Source organism: Herpailurus yagouaroundi, unplaced genomic scaffold (genome assembly GCF_014898765.1).
Source record: "Herpailurus yagouaroundi ecotype Mexico unplaced genomic scaffold, PumYag 205, whole genome shotgun sequence".
NCBI classification, from domain to species: Eukaryota; Metazoa; Chordata; class Mammalia; order Carnivora; family Felidae; genus Herpailurus; species Herpailurus yagouaroundi.
The window spans coordinates 6165149-6178611 of NW_024412436.1; the positions used below are offsets into that span (position 1 = coordinate 6165149).

General features: G+C 42.1%; 1 protein-coding gene across 1 annotated transcript in view; it reads left to right on the forward strand.

Moving 5' to 3' along the window:
- Nucleotides 1-5480: 5480 nt before the first annotated feature.
- FMN2 (formin 2) overlaps nucleotides 5481-13463 on the forward strand; it is a 396703-nt gene continuing 388720 nt past the window's right edge. Inside the window, 1 exon segment of the mRNA XM_040451785.1 lies at nucleotides 5481-7318. Within this exon segment, the coding sequence (XP_040307719.1) occupies nucleotides 5746-7318 (1573 nt within the window). The 5' untranslated portion in view covers nucleotides 5481-5745.

Consider the following 13463-nt stretch of genomic DNA (forward strand, 5'->3'; position numbering starts at 1 on the left):
CATGCTCTGTCTCTCTCTGTCCCAAAAATAAATACATGTTGGAAAAAAAAAAATTAAAAAAAAAAAAAAGAAAAAAAAGAAGAAAAGAAAAAAAAGGAGCAGTGTGATTAAAACCAATATTAAGATCATCTTCTGAAATATGCATGGACAAACTAATGTCTATTAGGACAAACATAGGTATGCGTGCTTCTTGGGGTATCTTTGTTTAATGAAAACCCATACATTTGGCCTAGTTTTTGTGGACAGGTCTCGTTTTATTTATTATCAAATTATTTATTACCAAAACCAGAGTGCCCTGTGGAATATAGTTTTCTCTCTCGTGTCCATATTTATACTAGAATCTCTTTTTTATTTTTTTTTAAGTAATCTCTAGGCCCAATATGAGGCTCAAACTTACAACCTCAAGATCAAGGGCTGCATACTTTACCAAGTGAGCCAACCAGATGCCCCACTTAGAATCTCTTCCCATGCTTGTTCCATGGATTTTTTTTTTAAATTATATACCTACATGTCATTAAAATGACATAAAAATATATAATACTATTTTAAAGCTCAATAACACAGTTTGGATTAATGTTGGCAGATTCTAAGAGTTGCTCAAAAAGCTCTGAAAAATCTAAGGTGAAAGCTGTGCTCAGAAAAGGGTGACTATTTGCCATAGATGGCTATGAAGCAATTGACATGTGACTAGTCTGAATGAGATGTTGCCGTTAGTAAAATTCATACTGGGTTTCAAAGACTTATTATGGAAAAAAGAATGTAATCTATCCCCCTAATGATTTTTTATTGACTTCTTGTTGAAATATTTTGGATATTTTTGGTTACATAATTATTCTTCAAATTATTTTCATCCGTTTCTTTTAGCCCTTTTAATGTGGATACTAGAGTATTTATGTTACCATTGAGGCTTGCATTACATTTCTGTTGGACAGCATTTCTCTCCAGGCCAAGGATCGGCTGTCTCAATCTTAATTCCTTATTGGCTCTGTCTTTAGAATGCTTTTTGTGACTTCTTGTCACTGAACAAGGTAAATTATGGACTTAAAGTGGGCTTTCTATAGGCAAATTCTGAATAGTTGTAGTGCATTCTGTATTGCTTGGGCAAAGTAATGTTTGACTTGTTCTCAGTTTTGTAAGCACTTAATTTCCAAGTACTGCATTGGTGATAACATGAAAGAGGATGGTAAAAATCTAAAGCTACATAATTCTTGTTTGTGATCCATATAATGATTTCTGTAAAAGAGCTCTGGGGATTCCATCTTGAAATTTTCTGGTAGGAATAAGGGCTTTTTATAATGTCAGCAAGTATGTGAACAATAGGAATATTTATGTAGACACATTATTTCATAGAATATGAATGTCTCAGGGAAGAGTTAATTCTCCATTTAAGATACTGGTACTATAGTTAACAGTAGTTAAAGTCTTATTTGTCCTGTTAGGTTCTCTTTTCAAGTTTTTGATTTGCCTTAACTGAGAAATACTTTTCAAAATAATAATAATTTCCATTCTTTTACTCATTCATTCACATTTATTGACTCCAGCACTGGCGAGAGGCTTCATGATAAAGCAGGTGCTCAACGACAGCATAATTGGCATTTTGGGTTGAAGGGAGGATGCTGTCCTCTGCATTTTGTTTAGCAGCATCATTGGTGCTAGCAGCATCCCGACCATTATGAAAACCCAAAATGTCTCCAGACAGGGCCAAATGTTCCCTGGGGAGCAAAATTGTCTCCCCATTTGAGAAGCATTGATAATAGCAAGAAAGAACAGATGGGAGTTGGAGGTGGGGGTAGGAGAAAGACAAGGGAAGTGGCAGTTGGGATCAAACAGATGAGTGGATGTAAGAGACATAAGGAGGAAGAATAGAGAAATCTCTGGGATTGCTAAACTGTGTGGACTAAGGGAGAGACAGGAATTAGCAACAAGCTGGGTTTGGGCAACTGGAGAGATTGTGGTGCTTTTACTGAACAACAACAACAACAAAAAACCCAAAACAAAAAACAAACAAACAGGGGTGCCTGGGTGGCTCAGTAGGTTGAACGTCCAACTTCGGCTCAGGTCATGATCTCGCAGTTCGTGAGTTCGAGCCCAGCATCGGGCTCTGTGCTAGCAAACAGCTCAGAGCCTGGAGCCTGCTTCAGATTCTGTGTCTCCCTCTCTCTCTCTCCCCCTCCCCTGCTCATGCTCTGTCTCTCAAAAAATAAAAAATGTTAAAAAAAAATTAAAAAACAAAAAAAAACCCCAAAGAGAATAATATGCAAGAGCACATGTGTCCCATTTCAGATATGGTGGGTTGGACTGGGAGCATGGCAGTGCAACTGTTCTCTAGAAAGTGGGTCCAGTAGTCTGTAGTATAGGAGTAAAGTCAGGACTGAGAGGTGGATGGAAGAGGCCAAGTCTTAGTAGTTGATATCAGGACAGAGTTGTCTTTCAAGAAAAGGTCACTCACCTGCTGGAGAAAAGAGTGAGTTGGATAATTAGCATCCAATCTGATTGTTTTGCTAGAGAGTCTCAAACATTCATCAAGGTGAAGCATAGTGAAAACTAAAGACTCATATCAAACATTTCATTATGGAGAGATACTGAATTGAGAGAGCAATGAAACAGGAGGAGAGCTAAAAGAAAAGAGAAGAAGAAATGACATATATAATTCAGACAAACAGGTAAAAGTGAAGAGAGGAGGACTGATTATTCACTTACTGTTAATTGAGTGCCATAAACCTTTATATGATTTTAATTTCAAAAAAGCTGGGAAATACAACATTCTTGTAACTCTCTTATACCACACTTCAAAATTTCAAACATACAGACGAGTGGAAATAATTTTACAGCAACAGCATATATCCCTCACTTAAATTATACAATTAAAATTTAAATATACCTGCTTTATTACGTTATCTGTCCATATCTCCATCCATTAAAGCATCTTAATTTTTTGATGCATTTTTGAGTAAGTTGCAGAGTTTAGTACATTTATCCCACATTCACATATGCATATTATGAACTGGAGTTCAACAGTTGGAAAATGTTATAGCAACATTTGGGAAATGTTGGAAAATGGGTAGCAACTAATTTCATATACATTTTTGGTGACCTGTTTGGGATGCTAATACTAAAGATTTTTTTTTACCAACAATTATTCTAGATTAGATTCTTGAATATACAGGCTAGCCACACCTGGTTTTTGTTTTGTTTTGTTTTGTTTTGTTTTGTTTTGTTTTTTTTCCCTGTGTCCTGGTACCTAGTGTTTGGCCAGGCACAAGGTAGGATCTCTATTTGTTAAATGTGTTTTTTGCAACTAGAGATATGATATCATTTCTTCATCAAATGGAGTTAAGCTTAGGCCATGCCCCAGGCATCTTTGGGACCACTAAATACTGTTCGCCTTCATGATGCTCTTACCAGCCCATGAAATAATAAACTGTGTAGTGTTGTTTGTTATAAAGAATTAGGAACCTAAATCTGTAGGTTCAAGTAATGCCTTTGCTGCTATGGGACCTTAGACAAATCTCAGCCTGAACTTATTCATTAAGTTTAAATTGGATTGAGAGTACCTACCTACATTTGGTGCCCACACTTGTGATTTTCCAACAAGCCTTTGCATGTAGTAGAGCTTTGTCACCTGTGACCTGCACACAGCTGTCATATATTGTTTCACATTCAAAGGATGTGAAAACATCAGCAGTCTTGTCTCTTCTCTCTTCTGTCCTCCCTCCTTGCCTTCTTCTCTTTTTTTTTTTTTTTTTTATTTCTGGAACTTAAATATATCTCAGAAGTAAATAGTAAAGAAAGTAAAAGTAAACAAAGAAAGTAAAAAGAAACGAAAACCAACAAATAAAAAACTCAAAATAGTTTGGAGTCAAAGATGTCTTGTTAAAGAAAGAGCAAAAATCAAAACCCATAGTACCTCAGTGTTCAAAGAGGCAGCAAATTCTATTAGCCTTAGGCAAACCGTGCCCTCTGAGGAGTCTGCATTCTAGAAAAGAGCAGTTTTGTGAAAGGGGAAACAAAGGGTTTTCAAGTACTCCAGAACCTCTCCAAGACAGGGCTGTTACCCTGGCAGAGTTATTATTAAAGGTGATTTCTCCAAAGCATTTACTCTAAAAGGCCACCTAAAATGACTGGCTGCCTGACTTTAAATCATCTGTTTTTAAGAATATAATTTGAAAAAGGCTCCTACTTATTGCAATGGAGTACTTTTATATCGAAGACTCATACGACCATTTTTTTAAACATAAAAATGGTTAAAGAGAGAGGTTTAAAATGTAGTTCACAATATACAAAGGAGCATTTGCTTGCCGAATTTAAATTGCGTCATTATAACATGTACTTTTTCCTCCTTTGGGCTTACTTGGAATACTAACATGTTGGATATGCTACTACTTATTTTCAAAGTGCTTAAGGATGAATTTGTAACTCAAATGATCATAACATTGTAACATTATTGATTAACGCTGCTTTAATCTTAAAGGTGCGTTAGATACCCAGGATGTTGAAAAATGCTTTAATACGGGTAACTAAATTTCCTAAGTAACGGTGACAACGTTTACAACGGAGGAAATGTTTCTATTAATACAGGAGCCAGAATGTTAAGAAATTCTGTTAAACTGTTACAAACTTTTATAGTAAAGGCAAGGACAAAGTTTGCCTTAAAGGGTTTGCTTGGGAAGCGGTGGTTTATAGCATAACATCTGAATTCATGTGTCTGTGCCAAGGGTGTTTCCTTTTTTTGTCTTTTTCCTTTTTATATGCAACAACAATAGGAGCATGTTTAATATTGATGAGTCTGACCTCCTGGGAGTTATAGTATATGTACCCTTTTGGAATACAAATGCTATTTGATTTATATGGTAAATACATAGAATTTTGGAGATTAGCATTTTAATCAACTCTAATCTCTTAGGATTTTTTTTTTAATTCACTTTGCTATTTTGCCATAAAAAATTCGAAAAAATGAACTTTTGAAACGGCAGCTAATCTCTCAAGTAAACAGATGCAAGGTCTGCATCAAACATAAAAGCAGCACTATATGTAGCAACCATTCCTAAACCATATGCTCAAGCACATTAACAGTGTTCAAGACTATCAGTTATTAAAGAACAGTCCATTCGCTCCACAAATATTTATTGAAGAGCCATGCTTCTTCAGGCACTTGAAGGGGGGAGTGGGTAGTGTATGTGGCCTCGATATTATAGAATTTGGCTTCGGTTTTTTCACCGTTTAAAATTCTTTTTAACTTTTTTTTTTTTTCATGGCAGGTCCCGGAGCTTTGACGTTCCATGTGCATCTTCCAGCTGACGAGCTCTTTCCACGGGGACAATGCATTCGATTCGCACAGCGGAGATGAAAGTCTCCGAGATTGAGCAAACAGTTTTCGCGCCCGGCTTCGGGGAGAAGCCGAGCGAGGGCGGAGGGGGGGGCGGCGGCCATTGGGGGGCCAGGCCCCGGCTGCGTTCTGCGCAGCCATTGGCGGACTCAGAGCGCAGCACTGAGCATGTTCTGGGCTGCCGCCCGCTCGCTCTCGGCTGCAGCCGCAGCCACGGCCGCCGCGGGAGCAAGCGCGCATTGTGCGAAGAGGAGGCAGATGCTAACAGGGCCAGCCCCGCGCGATTTGGCCTCCTCTCCCAGCGGCTCGCCTGGCCGCCTGACTGTCCCGGGAGCCTCCCCCTGTGCGGGCTGGGGGCCAAGGAGGGCCGGCATGGCCTGAATGCCGGAGGCGCCTCGGCTCAGCAGCGGGATCGCAACATGGGGAACCAGGATGGAAAGCTGAAGAGGAGCGCAGGTGATGCCTTGCACGAAGGCGGAAGCAGCGCCGAGGATGCTGTCGGGCCCAGAGATGTGGAAGCCACAAAGAAGGGGAGCGGGGGCAAGAAGGCGCTGGGCAAGCACGGCAAGGGGGGAGGAGGTGGCGGCGGGGGAGAGCCAGGCAAGAAGAAGAGCAAGTCGGAATCCAGAGCCTCAGTGTTTTCCAACCTGCGGATCAGGAAGAACCTGTCCAAGGGGAAAGGCACCAGCGGCTCCCGCGAGGATGTGCTGGACTCCCAGGCCTTGCAGATCGGGGAGCTGGACAGCGCGCACTCCCTGGTCACCAAGACCCCAGATCTCAGCCTCTCTGCAGACGAGACGGGCCTGTCGGATACCGAGTGTGCTGACCCTTTCGAGGTAACCCGTCCAAGTGGCTCTGGACCCACCGATGTTGGGGTTGGGGGCAGGGTGGTCTTGGGGGATTTGGAAGCTGCTGCAGGGGTGCAGGATGGACAAAGAACCAGTTCCGGCTCGGACACGGACATCTATAGCTTTCACTCGGCCACGGAGCAAGAGGATTTGCTCTCAGACATCCAGCAGGCGATTCGCCAGCAGCAGCAGCAGCAGCAGCAGCTGCTGCTGCTCCAGGGCCCTGAGAAGCCTGCAGCAGCCCCCACAGCCGCCTCCCCCCAGCCCGGGGCCTTCTTGGGCCTGGACCAGTACCTGCTGGGCACGAGCAGCGCAGCCGGGGAGGCCCCTTGCAGTCCCGACACGGAGCAGGCTCGGTCTACGCTGTCTGACCTGCCTCGGAGCCTGGTCACCGAGCCCCGGGTGCCCGAGCAGCCTCCACCCCCCGGAGCCTTAGCTGTGCCTGGCCTGCCGGTGGGCCAGCCTGCCGATGCAGACTCGCCCTCCTCCCCGGCCTTCCGGTTCCCCGAGTCCTCACCAGCGGAGGAGGGCTCGGCCAGAAGCCCCGGCCCAGGGGTTGCGGACACTGATGAGGAAGGCGAGGAAGACACTTTTGAGGATGCCCCCCGAGACTCTCCAGGGGAGGCGTGGGGCCTGGAGGCGGGAGAGGACCCCCCGAGGCCGGGGGCAGAGCCCGAGGGGGAGCCCGGCAGGCCCGGCGCCCTGGCAGCCGCCTCCCTGCCAGGCAGCCCTGCGCCCAGTCCACGCTGCTTCAAGCCCTACCCGCTCATCGCTCCCTGCTACATCAAGACCACCACCCGGCAACTCAGCTCGCCCAATCACTCTCCGTCTCAGTCTCCCAGCCAGAGCCCCAGGATTAAGAGGCGGCTGGAGTCTTCCCTGAGCCGGGGGCCCAGGGCTGCCCTCGTCTCCGCCGCGGCTCCGCCCAAGAAGCACCGGGCCGACGGCGGCCTCACCTGCGGCCTCAGCCGCTCAGCGGACTGGACGGAGGAGCTAGGCAGCCGCGCGCCCCCGGCCGGGGGCTCTGCGCACCTACCGGCACGCGAGGCTGCCTCAGAGGGGGGCGGTGGGGTGCCCCCCGTACTGGCAGCCAAGGTGTCTGGGGCGCCGGCGGCTGCGGGTGGCTTCCAGAACGTGTTCACAGGTGAGCGCGCCCTGCTGCTGGGTCACCTGCCAATCAGGGCCTTCCCCGGTCACTTGCTCTCCTCCCTTCGCGAAGCCTAGACTTCCTTCTGGCAAGTCCCGACTCAGGGAATCCTTTTACGTCCTGCCTTCACGTTTAGTAAAATTGCTGGGTTTTTATCGTTCTTTTTTTTTTTTTTTAAACAAGGTCTTAAAGGGAACAACTTGGTTATGTCTCCTAAGTCATCGCAAGGAGGGGCTGCTCCAACCATTTGTCCAAAACGTGCTATTCTCTGTGTCCAGGGTCCCGCCAGGCAGATCAACTCTTTTTTTTTTTTTTTTTTCACAGCTAACTGAGCCATCATTGTCTTTCCTTCCTCATCCTCACATCATTAAAAATAAGAAAATTGTGAATGATTTTTTTTGACAAGGGTCAGCGTGGGAGAAACAAATAATTTATTCCAGTACTATCCAGAGGCGATCTGTGACTGCTCTAATATATATGCGTATGCTTATATATGTAATATGTAGTTTCTGTCAGCAATCTGGGTTGACGACTCAGTGAAGTTAAGGGGATGTACTCCAGTTTGCTGATGCAACCACTCTTAGAAAGTTAATAAGTAATGAAATAGAATATTAGGGATAATTTTCATTTGGTTTTATGTCCAATCAAAACAGGTATAGCTTGGAGTCGCTGAAGGTGAGAAGACCACAAGGACGTGTAATCCAACTGGTGGGCACCATAAAAGCCCAGCTAAAGGGTCCATTTACTGTGGTAATTAGTTTATCCTTTCTTATAGGTGTGTAGGTCCCAAGGCCTTACCTTAGCTACTCATTGTTTCATGTTCTCTTCCTTCTACTCTTTTTTTTTTTTTTAATGTTTAAAGTTTATTTTGAGAGAGAGAACAAGTGGGGGAGGAACACACACACACACACACAGAGAGAGAGAGAGAGAGAGAGAGAGAGAGAGAGAGAGAGAGAATCCCAAGCAGGTTCTGCAGTGTCAGCACAGAGCCCGATGCAGGGCTCACACTCATGAACCGTGAGATCATGACCTGAGCCAAAATCAAAAAGTCCAACGCTTAACGGACTGAGCCACCCAGGTGCCCTCTTCCTTCTACTCTTAATTATTAAAGGAAATAATAAGTGCAAGAATTTATGGAATAGGAAAGAATGACAATTTATGCAATTACTGGTAGGTTATGATAAATATTTGCATGGTAAAAATTTCAAATGTAATTTGAAAAGCTTAAGTCTTCAATTCTGTTACTGTAATTAATAGGTTATCTATAAAACATTTCTTGGGGCTCCTGGGTGGGTCAGTCAGTTAAGTATCTAGCTCTTGGTTTCAGCTCAGCTCACGATCTCACATTTGGTGGGTTTGAGCCCCACGTAGGACTCTGCTCTGGCAACATGAAGTCTGCTTGGCATTCTCTCTCTTCCTCTCTCTCTGTCCCTTCCTTGCTCTTTCTGTCTCTCAAAATAAATAAACCTTAAAAAACACATTTCTTAAGTGACATTTCTCAATGGGCATAGCTACTTAGTTGGCTAAATGCCAACTTGTATTTACCACATTTTTATTTTCACCTGTATTTTACGTATGTTTCACCTTTTGTTTTACATTTATAGATTCTTTTTTTTTTTTAATTTTTTTTTTCCAACGTTTATTTATTTTTGGGACAGAGAGAGACAGAGCATGAACGGGGGAGGGGCAGAGAGAGAGGGAGACACAGAATCGGAAACAGGCTCCAGGCTCTGAGCCGTCAGCCCAGAGCCCGACGCGGGGCTCGAACTCACGGACCGCGAGATCGTGACCTGGCTGAAGTCGGACGCTCAACCGACTGCGCCACCCAGGCGCCCCAATATAGATTCTTATACTAAGACTAGTCTTTATTCACTTTGTTCATTTATTTATTGCTTGCTCTCTTTCTTTTTATTTTTTTTTAACTTCTTCTCCCTTCCCTTTATTGTGTAGGTTAAATGAAAGGGATGCTTATAGTCTAATACCCTTTAGATAAGTTGTAAAAAATATGAATAAAAAAAAAAAAGGCCTTGAAAGATCATTTTTGAGGGAAGAAGATAGGAAAATTCTTGAGTTAATTTTTTGAATTTAATTTTGGTGAGAAATCCTGTGTTTCATCTTTATCTAGGTAATCATTCATTTATAAATATATATTTTTAAATGAAAATGTCACCACGATTCAGATTATCATCTATTAATATTAATGGTTGCTCATTCTAATAGCATTAGACTTTGGATATATATATATATATATATATATTCACTTTAATTTAACATATATATATGTATATATACACATATATACATATATACGTATATATATGTATATTCTGGGCAGCCACGTTGTATCAGCAAAAGGTCATTAAATCAGGGTTTTGTTTCTCCAGGGCTCCCTGAGTACGCAGGAGCACATGGAAACATGCAGTATAGTGTTCTGGGAGCATCAAGGGTACAGGGACTGATCTCCTTGGCAGGGTTAGGGAAGAGGAATTCATTCCTAGGAGGATTGATCAGAGTCCTGAAGATCGTAGGCCCTTAAGAGAAAAACATGGTTCATCCTTGTTCCTTGCATTGCACTTTATTTTGCTAAGTATTTCCAAATTTGAAATTTTGGACAATTCAAGGAGTCCTGTTCAGTGAGTACCTGTGTTCTATTTCCTTCTCCAGGGAGAATTTTTTACTGTACAAGGGTGAAATTGCAGAGTGAGTTGTTTTAATATGGACATTACTGATTTTGTCTTTGATGGTTGGGTATATAGCTGGTCTGTGATCAGTAGATCTTTGTGTAGCAGTTTCCATATATTTATCTCACCCACTCACTTTCTTCTCAAAAAAAGAAAAATTTGTGGGTTGAACCTAATCTTGTAGCTGGTGGGGAAATGCAGGTAGGTAAAGAGATGAAATAATTTTCTCAAGGTCACACTGTGATTCATTCAGAGGCAGAGCCAGAAATAGAAGCTGAGTCTACTGATTTAAGTCTGAATGTCCTTGCTTATTACTTATTTTTGGATATTTGACACTGTAAGGCAATATGGAGTAAAAGCTGTTTATAAAAAATACAGACTTTATAAGATTTTTCAGTTCCTGTTTCTAATAAGGTCCATCCCTTTAATTGTTGAACATCTGGCCTTCCTTGGGCTGGAAGAACAGTGATTCTTGGTTAGACTGATCCAGATTTTCTCTAGACAGCTCTCAGGGAAACTGTTCTTGTGGTGGAGTGAATCCAGATTGACACAGGCCCCTGTTTCTCAGTTGCTGTCTGTTTTCTTGTCATCTGGCATCGCATTTGGTTCTTTACCATCGTCTACAATTTTATGGGTGTCTTGGATATTATCAGAGGCCTAGGGCACAGTAGTATTCTCCTTAGGGAATCTGTTTTGTTTTCTTTTTTTGGCCTTAATTTTGCATGCATGTCTTTGGATCCATTAATTGCCCGCTGCCTTTGAAGCAGGTGATCATTTATCTATAAACTTCCATAAACACCATTTATTTTTAAACCATAGAATGAGGGTTGTCAGCTCTGCAGAAAGGAACAGATGTTTTTGCTTTTTTACTGCCTTCCAAATGTAGGGAGAAAATTCAAGTGGAAAGAGATCTTCATGGCACATGTTTGTGTTTGTTTGGTAGATATAAAAACATTTTTAGTGATGATGGAGACAAAAACTTTATCTTGTGTTAGCTGTTCAAAGCTGATGATGTTTTAGGCCATTGCACTGAAATATTTCCAGTTAATTTGTTTGAAATACAGTTTTTTTCAGTGCTGAGGAGAAAAAAATGGCTTCTGAAATTTGAGAGGTTCTTTTGTACATTAAGTCTAGCAGAAGCTTGTTCATAGATTTTTGCAGTTAATTAAAGTTTAGACATGTAAAATGTTAAATTTGTGATGCTAAATCACTTTTGATAGGAAGCTTTCCAAAGTCAATTATGTGCTTATCTGTCTTTTTTATAAACACATGGAATCAAAGTTTAATCTGTTTTAAATGGCTTAGTGAAGGCAGGCCATTGTTACGTGCTGTGAAAACACTGGGGATGCCCTCCACAGCTATTGCAGTGTGCAGGCTGGCTCTAGTCCTGAGTTTTTGCATCTTTGTTTCTTGACTCTTTCCTTCCTCTCAGCTATTTATTCATAGAGCTGTCTTTGTCTTCTCTCCACCAACCCCTCGTACTTCTAATTTGGTCTTTCTGATCAATTTGTTATTGGCTGGCAAAGCCTGTAATTATCATGTAAAGTTATATTTATTGCACTTCTACTAGATGCCAGATACTGTGTGGTGCATTACATAAGTGTCTATAATCCTTACAACAGTTTTAAAGTATAGCTGTTTACCCCCATTTTCCCAATGAGCTAAGCAAGGTTCAGACCTGTGAAGTAACTTGCCTAAGGTCATTAAGCTAGTAAATCCCTCCTCTAAGATATGTACTTAGGTAAGCAAATCTTTTGTTAACATGCCTAGGTGTAAAATCAGGTGTATCAGTGAGCTTTTGAGTTGCTAACTAATTGATAATTGGCTTGGGCATTAGCATTTGGATTGTGTGACTCTCATTTTGGCTTTTCTAAAGGTTATCTTGATTTTTACATCTGTAGAGAAGGACCCACTCTAGGAGTACAAGGTTTTCTTATATAGCTGGTTAAAATGATTAAACTTTGATTTGTGAAGGCCAGTTGCAGTCTTATTTCTCGTATTAGCATCTGACAGAGTAAATATATCCTTCATGTCCCAATATGTGAAGGAAAGTCAGAAATCATCCCAGAGGTATATAGAAAGTGCATCTTTCTTACTCTAACAGGAAAGGGGGTTATATGAATGTTGTCCTTCCCCCTATTTCTTGAATTACTGGGTTCCATATATCAGAATAGATCATGGTAACAAAAGCTGAGACTAGATTAGTTTGGTTGGAAAAATCATTTCTTATGATTTCTTTAAGACTGTGGTTTGGGTTGAAGTCAAGTACCCCAGTGATGGGCTTTAATGATGACTTTATGAGTTGAGGACTGGCCTAGTTTTAAGTGCATTTAGGTATTTAGATATAAACCATGTGTATTTGAAATTGAACAAGTGCTTTTAGAGCCGTATTTCCTTCTGATTCTATTACAATGTGCTGAACATACACAGTCATGTGATAGTTAAGCAGATACATTTGTATCCTAGCTTTTTAAAGTGACTCTCAAGTAATTTTTCCTCACATATATGAAGCTGGAGGAGTAGTTTCAAATTAATAATGTTAAGATTAAGTGAAATAGTATGTATAAAGCCACTACAAATCTGCCTAGCATGTAGGAGGCATACTTGTTTGAGTAGGTGCTGTTTGAGTTCCTATCCTGGTTCATCGCCTTAATAAACTTCATTGCTCAAAGTGATCCAAAACCAAGTTGGTTAAAGCAAAACAAAACAAAACAACTCTGAGATTGTATACAGAAGCTTGGTAGGATATAATCAGGTGCTAGTTGATAATTAATATACCTAGTCCCTAGTTTTTTCCCAATTGTTTGTTCATCATGTTTTTTTTTTCTTTTAGCATTTTCTATGATTGTAAGCTTTTTTGTCACTTTATCATAAATTTTGGTTTCCTTCAGGGTTTGGATAAGGAAAGTATATGATGGGGGTTGTGGCTGTGTGATTGGGTGCAGGTGCTAATTTTTTTTTTAATTTTTTTTAACGTTTTTTATTTATTTTTGAGACAGGGAGAGACAGAGCATGAACAGGGGAGGGTCAGAGAGAGGGAGACACAGAATCTGAAACATACTCCAGGCTCTGAGCTGTCAGCACAGAGCCCGACGCGGGGCTCGAACTCACGGACCGTGAGATCATGACCGGAGCCGAAGTCAGCCGCTTAACCGACTGAGCCACCCAGGCGCCCTTGCAGGTGCTAATTTTTAAATTTTTTTTTTTCAACGTTTATTTATTTTTGGGACAGAGAGAGACAGAGCATGAATGGGGGAGGGGCAGAGAGAGAGGGAGACACAGAATCGGAAACAGGCTCCAGGCTCTGAGCCGTCAGCCCAGAGCCTGACATGGGGCTCGAACTCACGGACCGCGAGATCGTGACCTGGCTGAGGTCGGACGCTTAACCGACTGCGCCACCCAGGCGCCCCCAGGTGCTAATTTTTAAAGGAGTGGGGAAGAGGAGGCAGCAGGCAGGCACC